Genomic DNA, 15,470 nt, shown 5'->3' with positions numbered 1-15,470 from the left:
ATCATGCTATATCCACTCTGGCTGTGCTCTAGAAACGGAACAACAAGCCTAGGTGACAGCACATCTGTTTACAACACGGCTTCCTGAATATTTTAGGCCCGCTGTTGAGACCTGCTCAGGAGAGAAGTTTCCTTTCAGAATGTGACTGCTCGCTGACAATGCACCTGGTCGCCCAGAGGCCTGATGGGGATGTACGGCAAGATTCATGTTGCTTTCGTGCTGCCACAGCATTCATTCTGCAGCCCATGGATCATGGAGTCATTTCAACCTTCAAGTCTTCTTCTTTAGGAATACATTTCATAAGGGAGGGAAGGAGGGAGGGAGGGAGGGAGGGAGGGAGGAAGCAAGAGGAGGAGGAAGGAAGGAAGGAATACATTTCATAAGGAAGGGAGGGAGGGAGGAAGTAAGCAAGAGGAGGAGGAAGGAAGGAAGGAATACATTTCATAAGGCTGCACCTGCCAAAGATGGATCTGTGTAAAGTACATTGAAAACCTTCTGGAAAAGATTCACCATTCTAGATGCCAATGAGAACACTTGTGATTCCAAGCCCCTGGTGAGCTCCACTTCTTTGCCTCTCTCTCTCTCTCTGCCGCTCGCTCACTTGTGCCCTCTCACTCTCTCTCAAAAAAAAATGAAAAGAGCATTTGTGATTCATGGGAAGAGGTCAAAATACCCACATTAACAGGAGTTTGGGACAAGGTGAGTCCAACCCTCATGGATGACTCTGAGGGATTCAAGACTTGAGAGGAAGCAACTGTGGATATCACAGAAATAGCAAGAGAACTTGACCTGGAAGCAGAGCCTGAAGACGGGACTGAATTACTGCAATCTCATGATAAAACTTGAGTGGATGAAGAGTTGCTTCTTAGGGATGAGCAAAGACAGTGGTTTCTTGCGGTGAAATCTACTCCTGGGGGAAGATGCCGTGAAGATTGGTGAAATGACTACAAAGGACTGAGAGTATTACATAGACTTAGTGGATAAAGCAACGGCTGTGTCTGAAAGCACTGACCCCAATTTTAAAAGAGGTTCTACTGTGGGTAAAAAGCTATCCAACAGCACCAAATGCTACAGAGAAGTCTGTAGAGAAAGGAAGAGTCCATCGATGTGGCAAATTGCATTGCTGTCTTATTTTAAGAAATTGCCGCAGTCACCCCATCCTTCGGCCACCGCTGTCCTGATTGGCAGCAGCCATCCACGTGGAGGCAAGATCCTCCACCAGCCAAAAGATTACGACTCACTGAAAGCTCAGATGATGGCTAGCATTATTTGCTAATAAAGTATCTTAAAATTAAGGTATGTACGTTGTTTTTTAGATATAATGCTATTGCACATTTAATAGAGTATAATGTAAACATAACATATATCTGTGGGCTAACCAAAAATTCATTTGTCTTGTTTTGTTGCATTGGTCTGGAGCAGAACCTGAAATGTCTCTGCGGTATGCCTGTAAGTCTAAAGGGCTGCTCGCATCATAATGATTACAGTCATCATGAAGAAGCGAGTTCAACAAGATAAGGGTGGATTTTCACTAAGGAATTGTGAAATAGATATTGAGTTGAGAAATTTGGAATGATGACAGATGAGATTGTGTAGACCTGGCCCCCAAAATCACCCAGGAAGGCTACTGGAAGTGATGTCAGTGTAGCAACTAGCAGGTAATAAATGGCACTGTCAGGGGACTAATTGAAAGAGGTTAACAAAGGGTCTATTGACAGAGATGTGGGCAGCATAAGGGACCCACCAAAGAGTGTGAAGCACCATGAAGTAGTAACAGCAGAAAGCAGTTATGACCCTAGACTTCCAGGGCAAAGGAAGAGAGCAGTGCTTCTGGAAACCAAAGAACGGTTGCATGTGGGGGCTATGACAGTGGCTGTGGTGCTACACAAAAGAACATAGCTTCTACCTGAACATCAGCAGCCAGCAAGGAGGAAGCAAAGGGGAATAAACACTCCAGCACTTTTCCCGCCTTCTGGTTTCTTGTCAGTTGTTACCTACTGGCCAAATCTAACTTGAAGCCAGAGGGAAAAATATTGCTCTTCATGTGTTTTGTTGAGGTTTGCTTTCTGAAACACACAGTGAGGGAGAGAAGGGCAGAGAGTGCATCTGGAGGGGCTGATGGAATGTAACTAGCATAGGCACCGGGTTCTAGGTGAACTTACTATCCCGCCAAATTAAAAAGCCCTTGAACTTATCATATACCATTTGCTACTTTACTCAGACCGTTAAAATGTACACATCCTTCCACATCCAAATAACTCATTTGCTTATTGGTGATTTTTCAGATAGTTGATATCATTCTGGTTTGGTAGGTCCATAAAATGGTTTCACTCTCCACCTCCACGACATAAAAAAATGAGTGAATATGATCTTGACAAAGAAGAGAGATAATGGGAGGGAAGAAGAAAAGATCTGATTCAACAAAGGGCAAAGATTAATTGCCCAAAATATATGTAAATATCTAAAAAGCTGTAGGTAGAATATCAATTTAGTAGGTCATCATTCCCAAAAAATGAGTTCAGGGGAAGCAGTGAACAGCAAATACATTTCTTAGTTCTCAGCTGCAGATCCCTATCTCCCTTTTCTCTTCTCTCCTCCTCTCTTTTCTTTTCTATCCCTTCTCTTACTCAACTGTCTTTAATATAGTAAAACCAAGGGAATAACAAAAGAATTTTAGTTTCTTTTATTTTAATAAACAGTTCTTACTTGTGAGGGCCTAGCTAATATGCTCTCTCTGAAGCCCTTGCTTATTCTTTTTCTCCAGCCATTGAAAAATATCCTTTGTTTTTGTTACCATCTCCATACCCATAACCTTTTTCCAGTATTTTAATATTATTAAATTTTATTAAAATAATAAAGGTCAGCCTTTTCTAGGATAGTCTAGTACAAATTGCCGTGTTCATAGAAACATATAATAAAAAGTGGTAGAATGAATATTAGTATAGAAGATTTCTAGTTATCCACTCTGAATACACAGATAATTGAAAATTTTCATTTTAGTCAACCTACTTTGTCAGCAGCCATTTATCAGAGTTGTTAATAATAATCAGCCACATCAGAGTGATATGATACACAGATCATTTGCTGTCTTTCTGCCCTTACCTAACTTTTATTCAATTTAGAGTGTACTGTAAGAAATTAAATAGCATAAGGATAGAGAGAAGTATCATAAGGTAGAGCATAGATACATGCCACATCTAGAACCAAGATAAAATCCACTGATGAGAGATTACTGATCAGTTGAGTATTCTAGGCCTGAGCCCCCTTTTGTCTCATAAAATAACCGTTCATGAGGGATGATTTTCTACAACAGTATCTTATGTACTGTATTCCTTTTTATGCCAGTCATCAAGAATAGCCCCGGACATTGGGGAACCCCTATCTCCCACACTCTGCATGTGTCTGCCAATCCCCCTTTCTCCTTTCTGTCCCTGCCTTCTACTCATCTTTTCCCACCTCTTAAAACCCTATCGCTATACCCTCTGCAACTCACAGTCCGTCATCAGCAAAATCAGCTGTTTCTTCTACCAGTTCCTTGTAGGCATCCCTTAACTTCTTGGTTTCATGAGAACCTGTAACTTCTCTGAACATACCGTCTTCTGTGAAGTCCTATCAAGGGCTGGCTGTTTTTCTTCCCACAGCCCTCATACCTCAATGCCTGTACTAGGTGTCCTTCCTCTTTTATGACTGATTCCTGTCCTCCCTCCCTAAAAAGTCCAAATCCTGAGTCTCCTCTTATAGTCATGTTCCAACCCCTAGTCATTACTTCTCATTTTTTGTTGATTTGAGCACCTGGCTCATTATCTTCAACACTACTTCAGCCTTAATTTGTGGATTAAATCTTCAGAGATGCTTCTAACACACTGGTTCTCAGTTCCTTGACCTCCTTTCCTCCAAGAATATTTTCCTCTACCCCACCTCATTGCTATAATTTCTTCTTACTCTCAGTTCCATGTGTTCTACACTCTAATCATCACCTTCTGTCTTCCTAGCTCATTACTTATTCTAACAATCCTTCAGTCCTTTTGGAACCTATTTTCCATTGATGCTGTAAGCTTTTCTGCCCCTCATACCTCTAATGTCCAATCTCACCTCTTCAGTCTGCCTCATTTTCATAGCCATTCTACTCACCCCTTACATACTATTCCCTTGCCCTTCTCTTACATTATCATGCTCTTTTGGTAATGGTGATGACTCAGTTAAATCCTGCCCCTCATCTATCCTGCCCTGATTCCGTGCAATGTAACGTGCCTGGACAAGACCACTCCATCATACTGACACTCTTTAAACTAATGGTTGCAATCCTCATGTAAACCCCTAATTTAGCTGCTTGGCAATCCCAAAACATGTCTTAGCTTAATTTTGTCCAGCTCTCCTGGACTAGTTCTTCTCAGTCTGTGTGTGGTGAAGGACTAGTTTTTTCTCCACTTGACTGTGAACAAAATACAATGAAGTGAATAGTTAAGAAAAATGACATTTTAAAAAGACATAAAAAACATAAGCCCGAATTTTTAATTAGATTTAACTAAAATGAAATCACGATTCAACAAATATGTGCCGAATAATCATAAGAAAAGAAGAAATAAAATTATGAAAATTATGCATGTTCATGGAAAGTGTTGTTGTACAATGAAACAAACCCATTGATCACACAAGGCACACTTCTGTTTCTGTACTGTTAAATTATTGGAAACCGGTAACAAACAGTTTGCAGAACAGCATAAGACCTTGGACCGCACTTTTGAGTAGCACAATCCAAAATGACTTCTAAAGTGATTTTTTTCACACCTCCTCTGTTCTAATCCTTTCTCTATTACCCTCTTATAGCTGGTTACTTTGCTGCTTATTTCACTGAGAAAAATTCAAGCACCCAGCAGAGAATTTATGCACACTTCATTAGCATGCACCGTGTCTGCCCATCCACCACCGATGCCTGTATTTGTCTCCTTTAACTGTGGTTGGACTACAGTTCAACCGTGGTAAGCCCCTCCAGGTGCACACGTTCCATTCCTTCTTGCCAATTCCAGGAGGAATCACTAGCAATCCTCCCCTGCTTCTTTTACAGCTTGAATTTTTTCTCTCTTCTGGATCATTCCCCATCAGTATGCTATTATTTTTCCCATTTTAAAAGCACAAATAAGCCTGTATTAACCTCACTTCTAGCTCCAATTACCACCTCTTTCTCTGCTTCCCTTCACAGCAAAAATTCTTGAAAACTTTTAAACCCATTGCCTCTAATTCCTCTCCTTTTATTGTCTCTTAAACCTCCTCCATCAGATTCTTACACCCCTCTGCCAAAATTGCTCTCTTAAGCTCACTGGTGACCCCCACATCACTAAATCCAGTCGTCAATTCTCAGTTCTCATACTCCTCAATCTGTCAGTGACATTTCCTACAGTTGATTTGCTCCTTCCTTCTAGAACCACTTTCTCCACCTGGCTTCTCATGCTCTCCTACTTTTCTTCCTGCCTCTCTGTCAGTTCCTTCTGAGTCATCTTTGCAGATTTCTCTTCTCTTTAAATCTTAACAGAGGAGTGCTGCAGAGTTCAGTCCTTGGGCCTCACTTTTTTTAGGACTCTCCTCCAATCTTACGAGTTTTCTATCTCAAGACTATACTTCTCTCTTCTCTAGACCCATATATCCATATGCCCATACACACCTACTTGGATATGTAATAGTCAACTCTAACATGCCTCACAGTGGGTCCCTAATTTTCCCTCCCAAACCTGCCAAAGGCCATCCCCCTCTCTGTTAATGATAAGTCCATTCTTCTAAGTTTCAGAGGCCATAGACTTGCGCAGCTCACTCCAGTCATTCTGGCACTGTTATGATTCTAGAGCATATCAGCATATTCTTGCCTCAAGGCCTTGATATCCCTCTGATAGTAAATGATTCCCTCTCTCTCCTCCTTTAAGTCTTCACTTACTGTCACCTGCTCAACAAGACCTACCCTGACCAACCTATTTAAAATTGCAACTGCTCCTCCTATCTCCACCCAAAACTTTGGTCTGATTAACCTGGCTCTGATTTTTTTTCCTTCATAGCCTTTACCACCTTCTAAAATGACTTATAATTTGTTATATTTACGTATCTCTTGCCCTATGAAAACGTAAGCTTTAGGGCAGGGATTTTGTATTCAATGCTGTATTATTCAGTGCTTAGAACAGTTCGTGACATAGAAGTAAATTCTCAATAAATATTTGTCCCATAAATTTTTTAAAAGGTAAATTATAAACTTTGATTCTGAATATCCGTTTCCTTAATATAAATTTGAGAGGAGATGAACCTTCTTTTCTATCTTTTCGTTTTGTATTATAAATCTGCCCAGAACATGAGACTTAATTCCATATTTTTTCTAAAACTGGATAATAAAAAAGGAACAAAATAATCCATAAGCTGCTTTTCCATTGTTGAATATTTGATTAATTTTTATTTATTGAGCAGTATTGTGGTTGCAAAGATGTAGTCTTATTGGTCCCGTCAAGGTAAATAGAGAGCTATAGTCATTTGGAACTTGACAGAAGTGATGGTTGTACAACATTTGAATGTGATAAATGTCATTGAATTATTCATTTTAAAACAGTTAATTTTAGGTTAAGTGAATTTCACCTCAATAAATTTTTTTTTCCAAAAATTATAACCATAAGGGAAAGATTAACTGACATATTGCCTGGGTGGGTTGTGATGTGAAAGTAAGAATGCCAAGAAAGATTTTACAGAGAAATTTATGATTGGGCCATGTCTTTAGGGACAAATAGAAGCTCAGCTGGAGGAGAAGGAGGGAAGGATATTCCAAGTACGTATGAGGATACAAACTCAAGAAACATATTTCTTTGGCAAACTGCAAAATGTTCAGAATTCTTGGAATCAAGTTTACAAGAGGAAAAAAAATAGCTGATAGCTAGCAAGAACTGAACAATAAAGTGCCTTTTAGGCCATGCTAAAGAATTTGTATGTTATTCTGGAAATGGTTTAGACCACAGAAAGGTATTTAACAGGGCAATGACATCATCAAATTTGCTTCTTAGTAAAGGAACTCTAGGGGGCGTCTGGGTGGCTCAGTCAGTTAAGCATCTGACTCTTGATTCCAGATCAGGTCATGACCTCAGCATCCTAAGATTGAGCCCTGTGTTGGGCTCCATGCTGAGCATCGAGTCTGCTTAAGATTCTGTCTTTCCTTCTCAGTTAGTCCCTCCCCCACTCACATTCTCTCTCTCTCTCTCTCTCAAAATATTAAAATAAAGAAAAAAAAAGTAACTCTGTCAATCATGTGGAAAGTAGATTGAAAGGGATTGGAAGGAAATAAATGAGTGAAGATTACTGCCATAGACTGGGTCAGGGATGATGAAGGGATAATGAATATACAAAGCAGATACAGGAACAGTTTAATGCTCTGAGACAGGTATGTTCTACCATTAAGTTGAAAAAACTGGATTAAGTCTCTCCCAAAAGAAAATGTGAAGCCATTGCTGTACCTGCTACTTAAGTGATAAACTTAATATGTTGTTAATTTCATTACAGGAAAAGATTAGAAACCCATTTTTTTTTTTGTGGAAGGACCAGAGTATGCTGTCACCCTTCTACCTTTCACCCACACTATCATGAGGAAGTATAACACTTCTCCTTGGAATTTCAAATTGAAGATTTAGAATTCATTGAAACAAGGAGTTTAAGGAATTTCCTGCTAAAATTACCTAAAGATGCTGTTTAAAACCTTAATCAACTAATCACCAGGGTGTTTACTGCTGTGTTCAAAAGATAATTAAGAGGTTCCATAAGGATTTAAACTGAATCCTAGGCCAGGCACTGCTGGAATGTGGGAGGATTATATTAGTCTAGTACCACTCATGTATTCAGTGTGTGGGATCTTTTAGTGCTCTCTCTTAACTCTGCATGTTTCCTGTCAGAAACGGGAACACGTCTGCTTGGGGGATATACATGGGAAGAGTGTTAAACACACTCCTTACCAATTTGAGACTATAACAGAAGGGTAGGTCTGGGAAGAATGCTGAAAGAGAATTCTGCCAGGAGTATCACCTTGAGAAATGACTCGTTGGTTCAGTAAATTGCTTCATGCAAATTGTGCCAAACAGACGCTGCTGATGTGTTATGAAATATACTTCCCTGCCCGGATGCCAGAAAAGGCCCCAGCTGGCTTGGCACCACCTCAGTTCAAAGAGGGCGTAGGAGGCCATTTGAATTCCATTTTGCTCCAAGAGATAAGGCCAAGTAAACGAGAGATTAGGGAGCTGAGGGAAGTGGCAGAGAGGACAATCGTGAACCCTTCAAGGTACAGCCAGTATAAAAATACAGAAGAAAGCTGAATTTGTGATTTCTTTCTTTCGGCAAAACCAAGTCATTAGGAAGAATAATTCCTATTATTCAGTTTCTACTTTCTGTATTTGGAATTTTTAAAGCTAGGAGCTAGCATATAAGCAGCAAGGTAGTAATAATGCAATTTTAAAATGTTTTAGAATATATTTACTGCTTTTGAAAAGCAATATTTACACTCAGATATATTGATGAAAATAACACTTACGGCTTTGTGCAAACGGCTAAAAAAATAGCTAAAAAATCAACTATTATTTGTCCTCTGGTAAACTACCCATGGCATATTTCATTCAGAATCATTTTCAGGTTATTCAGCAGATACATAATGTGCCCCTATATATGCATTCATTAGTTAGGAGTTACAAAGAATAAAACACAGTTCCTTCCTCTTTCTCCCCCATATCAAATCCAGTTGTGGAAATAAGACAAATAAGTTTTTAAAGTTTTTTTAATGTTTATTAATTTTTGAGAGAGAGACCAGAATGTGAGCAGGAGAGGAGCAGAAAGAGAGGGAGACACAGAATCTGAAGCAGGCTCCAGGCTCTGAGCTGTCAGCACAGTACCCCACACGGGGCTCAAACCCACAAACCGTGAGATCATGACCTGAGCCAGAGTCACTTAACTGACTGAGCCACCCACGGGCCCCAATTTTTAAATATCATTTGATAAATAGCACAAGTAAATGGGGGTAGAATGAAAGAAAGAAATTCATTTACTCTAAAGGACTGTAATCTGTGTCATTAAAATGCTATTGGCAATGGGTAATTACCAAAGGAAGCTTAAGAAAGAAAGGGATATGATCAAAGCTATGTGTTACGAATATTAATCTGTGGAATGTCTTGGAGGGAGAAGTAGGAAGAAGACAGACCCATAAAGAAACTACCATTCCTCTGGTCTAAAAGCTGGAATAGTTTCCCACTGCTTCCTGAATTATGCATGACCTGGTATTAAACCCCTCCCAATGCAATCATAATAAATTTTGGTTTTCTGTGTTCTACCACACTTCTAGAGGCTCTAGCTAAATTGGCCTTCTTCCTGTTCCAAAACAAAACAAAAGTTGTGTGTTTACAATTTCTTGGCCAGTTTTTTCCTTTGCCTGATGTGGCCCCCATCTCTAGGTATCAAATATTCATTCATTCATTCATTTGTGGGCTGGAGCTATTTTAGGGCTTGGCCATTGACTGGTAAGGTACAAGCTGTTGACTTACAGCTTACAGAATTAGTCGTTCAAATGCATAATTTTAATCCAGTGTAATAGGTGTGGTGACAGAGCCAGAAGATGCTGTTGGAGGAACCTTGAGGAGGTGTACCTTACCCTCCTCTTAGGGACTTGGTAGAAGGGAGGGTTTCTGGAGGAGGTAATGCCTGTCCTAAGCCTTAGGGTGACTAGGAGTTTGCTTGGCAGGTGTAGATAAGAAAGTAAGGAAAGATATTTCAGGCTGAGAGAACCAACTAAGCAAAGGCGCTGAACTACAAAATGGGAATATATTAGGGAAGTGCAAGCAATTTGGTATTCCTAGAATGCAAAATCTGCATGAAGCTGGACACTCAGACAGTGGCCAATTGTGGGAAGCCTGGTATACTGCCTTAGGGAGTTTGCACCTACTCTATAAGGTAGTAGTATTAAAACACTCTTTCGGGGCGCCTGGGTGGCGCAGTCGGTTAAGCGTCCGACTTCAGCCAGGTCGCTATCTCGCGGTCCATGAGTTCGAGCCCCGAGTCAGGCTCTGGGCTGATGGCTCAGAGCCTGGAGCCTGCTTCTGATTCTGTGTCTCCCTCTCTCTCTGCCCCTCCCCCGTTCATGCTCTGTCTCTCTCTGTCCCAAAAATAAATAAACATTGAAAAAAAAATTAAAAATAAATAAATAAATAAAACACTCTTTCAGCAGAATCCTTTCCTGGTGGAAAAGCTTATGCAGAAGCCCTATACGACAGATAAACTTGGAATTATGTGCCCCAGAAATGCTTTCTTTTGGTGTTAGCATTATCTTGGTTTCCTGTACTTGACTATTTAATGTGTGTGTACTCTGACTGAAATGGAAATTAATTCCTATGTAATTCTAAACAAAATGAAAGGTGATTTGGCAGACAACATAGAGGTATATGTTACGCATATAATGTTTTCTAAGTAACCTGATTTGTTTGTCCCCTGTTGCTCTTCATTGCCATGGATGATTTGGAACTAACAAAGAGGACTGAGAGTCAGAGATTCAGTTTGACTTTGTTATTAACATATCTTAGATACCTGAGAGGCCATTTACTCCTTACTGTGTTCTCCTTTCTCTTTGTAAAATGGAATGAATGAAAGCACTTACCCACCCACCTGCCTCCCCTGAGGAAAAAGAGCCCTCAGAAGCACAGTATAAGGACAAAGAGGTGAAAAGAAAAAGTCCTCTAATTTTTTTTTGGAACTAGGAAGAGATATAATATTTAAGGACTCATTCAGTGTCCTAAACAAGCAAGTGTGAACTAGTCAACTAAATTAGGGCAATCAGAAAGGACAAAATTGCTTTCCTAAAATTGACTTTGTAAAACTGATCTTTCTGGCTGTGTTCTGAGACTTGTGAACTCCAGCTTAGTTCATTTGAAGATACTTGGAATACGATCCCTCTAATTTTCAAAGAGTAGATCAATATGTTTTAAAAATTATTTTAGGTAAGGATCAATCGATAGTGCTGTAGAAGTAAAATATTGTTAAGATATGCAGGTTTAGAATTAAAGTCAACACTATTCTCCCTCAAATCCTGAATGAGAGGTAAAAATGCCCTAACCTTTCAGAGTGATACTGATGTGGAAATGTTGGTGTTTGGAGCCTACGGCCAATAAAGAATTGTTGAGAGGTCTTAGGTGCAAAAAGGCGGTTTTATTAAAGCCTGGGGACAGGACCTCTGGGTAGAAAGCTGCACTGGGGTTGTGATGGGTGACTGATTATATTCCTTCAGGTTGGGAGTGGGTTCGGGACAGCACAGGCCTCCAAGGTATTTTGGAAACAAGGTTTCGAGGATCCTGAGGGACCAGCTATCATTAGGAAAAGGTCATTTATGACTGTTTAGTAAAAGCTCAGTCACGAGACCCTTCAGATGTGTATCAGTGGGCCGAGTGCTTAGAGGATGATTGCCAACCTATATCTTGGGGGGTGGAGATAAAGGAAGTTTCCAAAGGAATTTTTACATGTTAAAGTAGCCTTACGGGATCCTAGAAGTTGGTATAATGCTAAGCTAAGATTGCCTTTTGCCTCTTAGCAAAGTGTCATCATCGAGGCAGCTGAGTTTCTAAAGGAATGTCACTCTGCCTGTCTCAGTGGACTGTAAATTGTTTTGTTTTGTTTAAGTTTATTTATTTATTTGGAGATAGAAAGAGAGAGAGTGTGTGCGCTCAAGTGGGGAAAGGGCAGAGAGAGAAAGAGGAAGAGAGAGAATCCCAAGCAGGCTCCACGTGGGGCTCCATCAGACACCATGAGATCATGACCTGAGGCAAAATCAAGAGTCGGTCGCTTAACTGACAGAGCCACTCGGGTGCCCCAATGGACTGTAAGTTGTAAGGAAATTTGATGTTTTTTCTTTTGCCTCTGTTTCCCACATCAGTACTTTGAATGGAATTTTCAATCATAGTTTAAGTTTCAAGAGTGGGAAATGAAGACTCTATATGAAAACTTTGAGAAAATAGTTGTGTGAGTGAATTTTAGGCCCGTATAAGAAGTTTGATATATTTTATTTTTCTCTTCCTTAGTTATGTTAGAGACAAAGTATATGATAGCAGAAGCCATTTCTTTCTTTTTCCTGGATATGGCCTTTATAAATTTCTGCAGAAAAGATCATAATGGGTCATTCCTTCCTAATATATAAAAACAACTACTGTCTTTTTTTCTCTGAGGCTTAGGCCTTCATTATTTCAGGTAACAAGTATTTTTAGAGCTAGAACAAAAATCGTTGTGTTTATTTATGTTCATCTCTTTGTTCAAAGACTCAAACTATTTTTCCCCATTCTATCCTGCTTTGAAGGCAGGTAGAAGACACATCTTTGCCTTTCTTACTCAGAGGAAGTTATCTGACTTCTTGGTACTGCTACTCTTAATTATTTAAGTAGAGATAATTAATTTCCATCCTGAAAAGGATGGATGGATGATTTAGATTACTGTCTGTAAAGTCTTATATTACAGAAGACTTTTGACTTTTGGAAGAGCTCATGTCCTTATTGATGAAATTATTTGGTCTCCCCTTATTTTTTTAGAATTTTTCTTAATTCTGCCTTGTGGTTTCCTGATGTGCAAGCACTAGCCATAGTTTTATGGTCATGAGGAAATGGGGAATTTGGGGTCCTTTAAAGAGTGTTCAGACTTTTAGTTCCTATGAAGACATTAGGACTTTGCTCTTCAGATTCTCAGTAACACAGAGAGTTTCCCTTGCTGTCATCCCTTTGACCCCAGGCAGAGGAGTTGGGTTACCGAGGTGAGGCAGAAGGCATATAAAGTGAAGCATATAAAGTGAAGCCTGTATCTATCCCGACATGGCTGGATCAGTTGATGTGTCCACTGTAATCATTTGGAGAAATAAATTATTCCTCACCTGTAAAAAGGGATGATGATAATGTCTCCCTCATAATGTCACACAGGTAAATTCCTTAGCTTTGCACAAAGTAAGAGCTCAATGCTAATCATTATTACTGAATTTTGTTGAAATTTCAGTATTGGAGCCAGACGAAATTAGAAACCGTGCTCAATTACTGACGTGTTTTGCCAAACTATTTAAGGTGTTACCAATATTATTGTTGATTCTGATAAAGGTTCCTGGTAAAATATCTTTGTGAAAAAGCTTTTGCCCTCTGCCAGTAAACAAAAATGATTTGATCTTTTAGCATATTACCAAAAAGAAAGGGGGGCGGGGGGACTTAGAGTCATCCTGTAACTCTACAATGATGACCTGTGAGTACGTTTTAAAACAGTTATTGGTATTAGAGATCTTGTGTACCTTTCATAGTTCTTATTCCACATATGCAAACAACACTTGATAGATCCCTGAAATTAGGCCAGAAAGAAAATTTTTAGGGTTTTAATAATGAATCTCACTTTTAGAAGAAAATATGCCATTTGATATAGGTATCTATGCAAGTTTCCAGTGAAATGTGTTTTATTAACTGTCTCTAAATGCTTAATTGCAAAATTGAAGAAAATCTGGTGATTTTACTATTTGTATCTTACAAAACCTTCTTTAAATTGAGTTTTGGAGCTATTTCTTTCTGGCCGGCTTTTATTTCTGTTTACCTTCTTGAGCATTGGTCGGAAGAATTGGAGCTTGTGAACTAGCTTCTGATTATAGAAGAGTCTTTGTGTGGGTGTTTTGTTTTCTGAGCACCCAAAACAGGTACACACCTGGATATGACTTGTGCGGACTTCAGGTAAAGCTCATTTACATACTCACCTTTCCTGATCTTTCAGGTTCCTTTTTAAAGAAAAACTTCCTCACAAGGGGTGGGTAATGTCTTACAGTTGGAAATACTTGCTTTCTACATTTTGCCAACTTTGCTCTAATGATTGTGAACTCCTATCTCTATTAGCTAAAAATATTCAGCGTGAAGGTAGCTATGGCAAGTTCACTATTGAGTTTCACGTCTTTTGTCTTTTGGTCAACTAGATACCTGTGGAGGGAGGACAGGAGCAGCAGACAGATTCCACCAAAGGGCGATGCCTGAGGAGAACCGTCAGTGTCCCTTCCGAGGGCCAGTTTCCTGAGTACCCACCAGAGGGCGCCACTAAACTGGGTAAGCTAGTAAAAGGAAACCATTCCCAGCTTTTACCGGTAGTTTATGGGCTTGTTATTGAGTGTTAGAATAACACAAAACATCCAGCTTTTCCTGTTCAGTGAGCGTGTTGAAATACAGTATGTTCACACAGAGTTAGTGGTCAATAGAAAGTTCTGTTTTTTGCTACCAAGTGGCAACAAAGTTATTTTACAGAGCTAAAATTTATCTGAGTGCTAGGACCACAGGCCTAGGCAGAATGTTGTTTCTGAGTTTACTCCTTGGCTTCAAATTTTGAAAGAGCATTAAGTGATCTTGTTGAAGCACTGAGATTCATTGGGGAGCCAGTATTGTGTGGAACCTTGGTGTTGAGTGGTTTGTGTCCTGTTCACACAGCTACTGATGTTGCCTTATGTAATGTCGGATCAGGCTAATTTAGCTGAGCTAATTTTACATGTCCCACGTAAGTTATATTCATGGTTGGAGTGGGTGACAGTAGGGAGAAATGGAAAAAAGAAACTCGCTTGAGTTGTTATGCACAAAAGAATTACTGTCAATATCAAAACAACTCTTGCCCTGCTTCCTACCAAGTGTATTCTGTTTGATGTTTTGTGTGCTTACCAGTAGATATGTAGATTATTAGACAGGCCAGGTGATTCTAAGGAAACATAATTAAGATGATATAAATAACAAAAGAATGTGAAAAGTAGGGAATGCTTTGGTGCTTTGTATTGTTGTATTATTATTTGCTTAGTGAACCTAGACGTTAAGTCATAGGCATTTGATGGGTAGATATACAGAATCATTTCTTGCCTCTATGTTGTGTAATATGGATAATTCTGTGATTTTGGTTGTATTTTTGAAAATCAGGATTTGGTTTTTTGATTTGTTTTTGCCTTTTTCTTCATTTCTCTTCATTTTCTACATGGAACTCAGAGTTCTTGCTCAGAATCTGGATCCTTTATTTATCGTTATTTTTTTTTTAATCCTGTAACAGTTGTTGCTTTTCTAAAAATTAGGTGAGCAAACACTTTTCTTCAAGGAGTCACACTTGAAGAAATCAAGATTTCCTTTCATCTTATTTCCACTGTACTTCTTTAGCATGTGTTCAAACCAGTTTAAATGTGAGCCTAAATTACATTGCAAACCTGTCTGGGTGTAACCATTTTATAGTTTATTTATATTTCACGTACAGGTCCTATGTGGCTTGGACTGGCTCAGCGTCACCTTCTTCAGCCTCTTGCTGTCGTTATTTGTAATGTTATGTTGATGACTGTCTTTGCCATTTCTCCATGAATGTTGTTCAAGCTTTGGCTGTTCAAGCTTTGACCTACAAAAGTCACTGAATTTTGAAGAAGTGTAATCATAGTCTCAAATGTTATTACAATTTTATAGAAGAGAAAA

At 39.3% G+C, this 15,470-nt stretch overlaps 1 protein-coding gene across 8 annotated transcripts in view; it reads left to right on the top strand.

The window, feature by feature from the left end:
- The window catches only part of RASAL2 (RAS protein activator like 2), a 362,757-nt gene that overhangs the window by 180,444 nt on the left and 166,843 nt on the right, over positions 1–15,470 (top strand). For all 8 annotated transcript variants that reach the window (XM_045452780.1, XM_045452784.1, XM_045452783.1 and 5 more), the window contains exon 3: positions 13,961–14,087. In XM_045452780.1, coding sequence (XP_045308736.1) covers positions 13,961–14,087 — 127 coding nt within the window. The remainder of the gene's footprint in view (positions 1–13,960; positions 14,088–15,470) is intronic.

The sequence above is a fragment of the Leopardus geoffroyi genome, chromosome C3, assembly GCF_018350155.1.
Source record: "Leopardus geoffroyi isolate Oge1 chromosome C3, O.geoffroyi_Oge1_pat1.0, whole genome shotgun sequence".
Classification (NCBI taxonomy): Eukaryota; Metazoa; Chordata; class Mammalia; order Carnivora; family Felidae; genus Leopardus; species Leopardus geoffroyi.
This window is presented reverse-complemented; position numbering and strand designations above follow the sequence as displayed.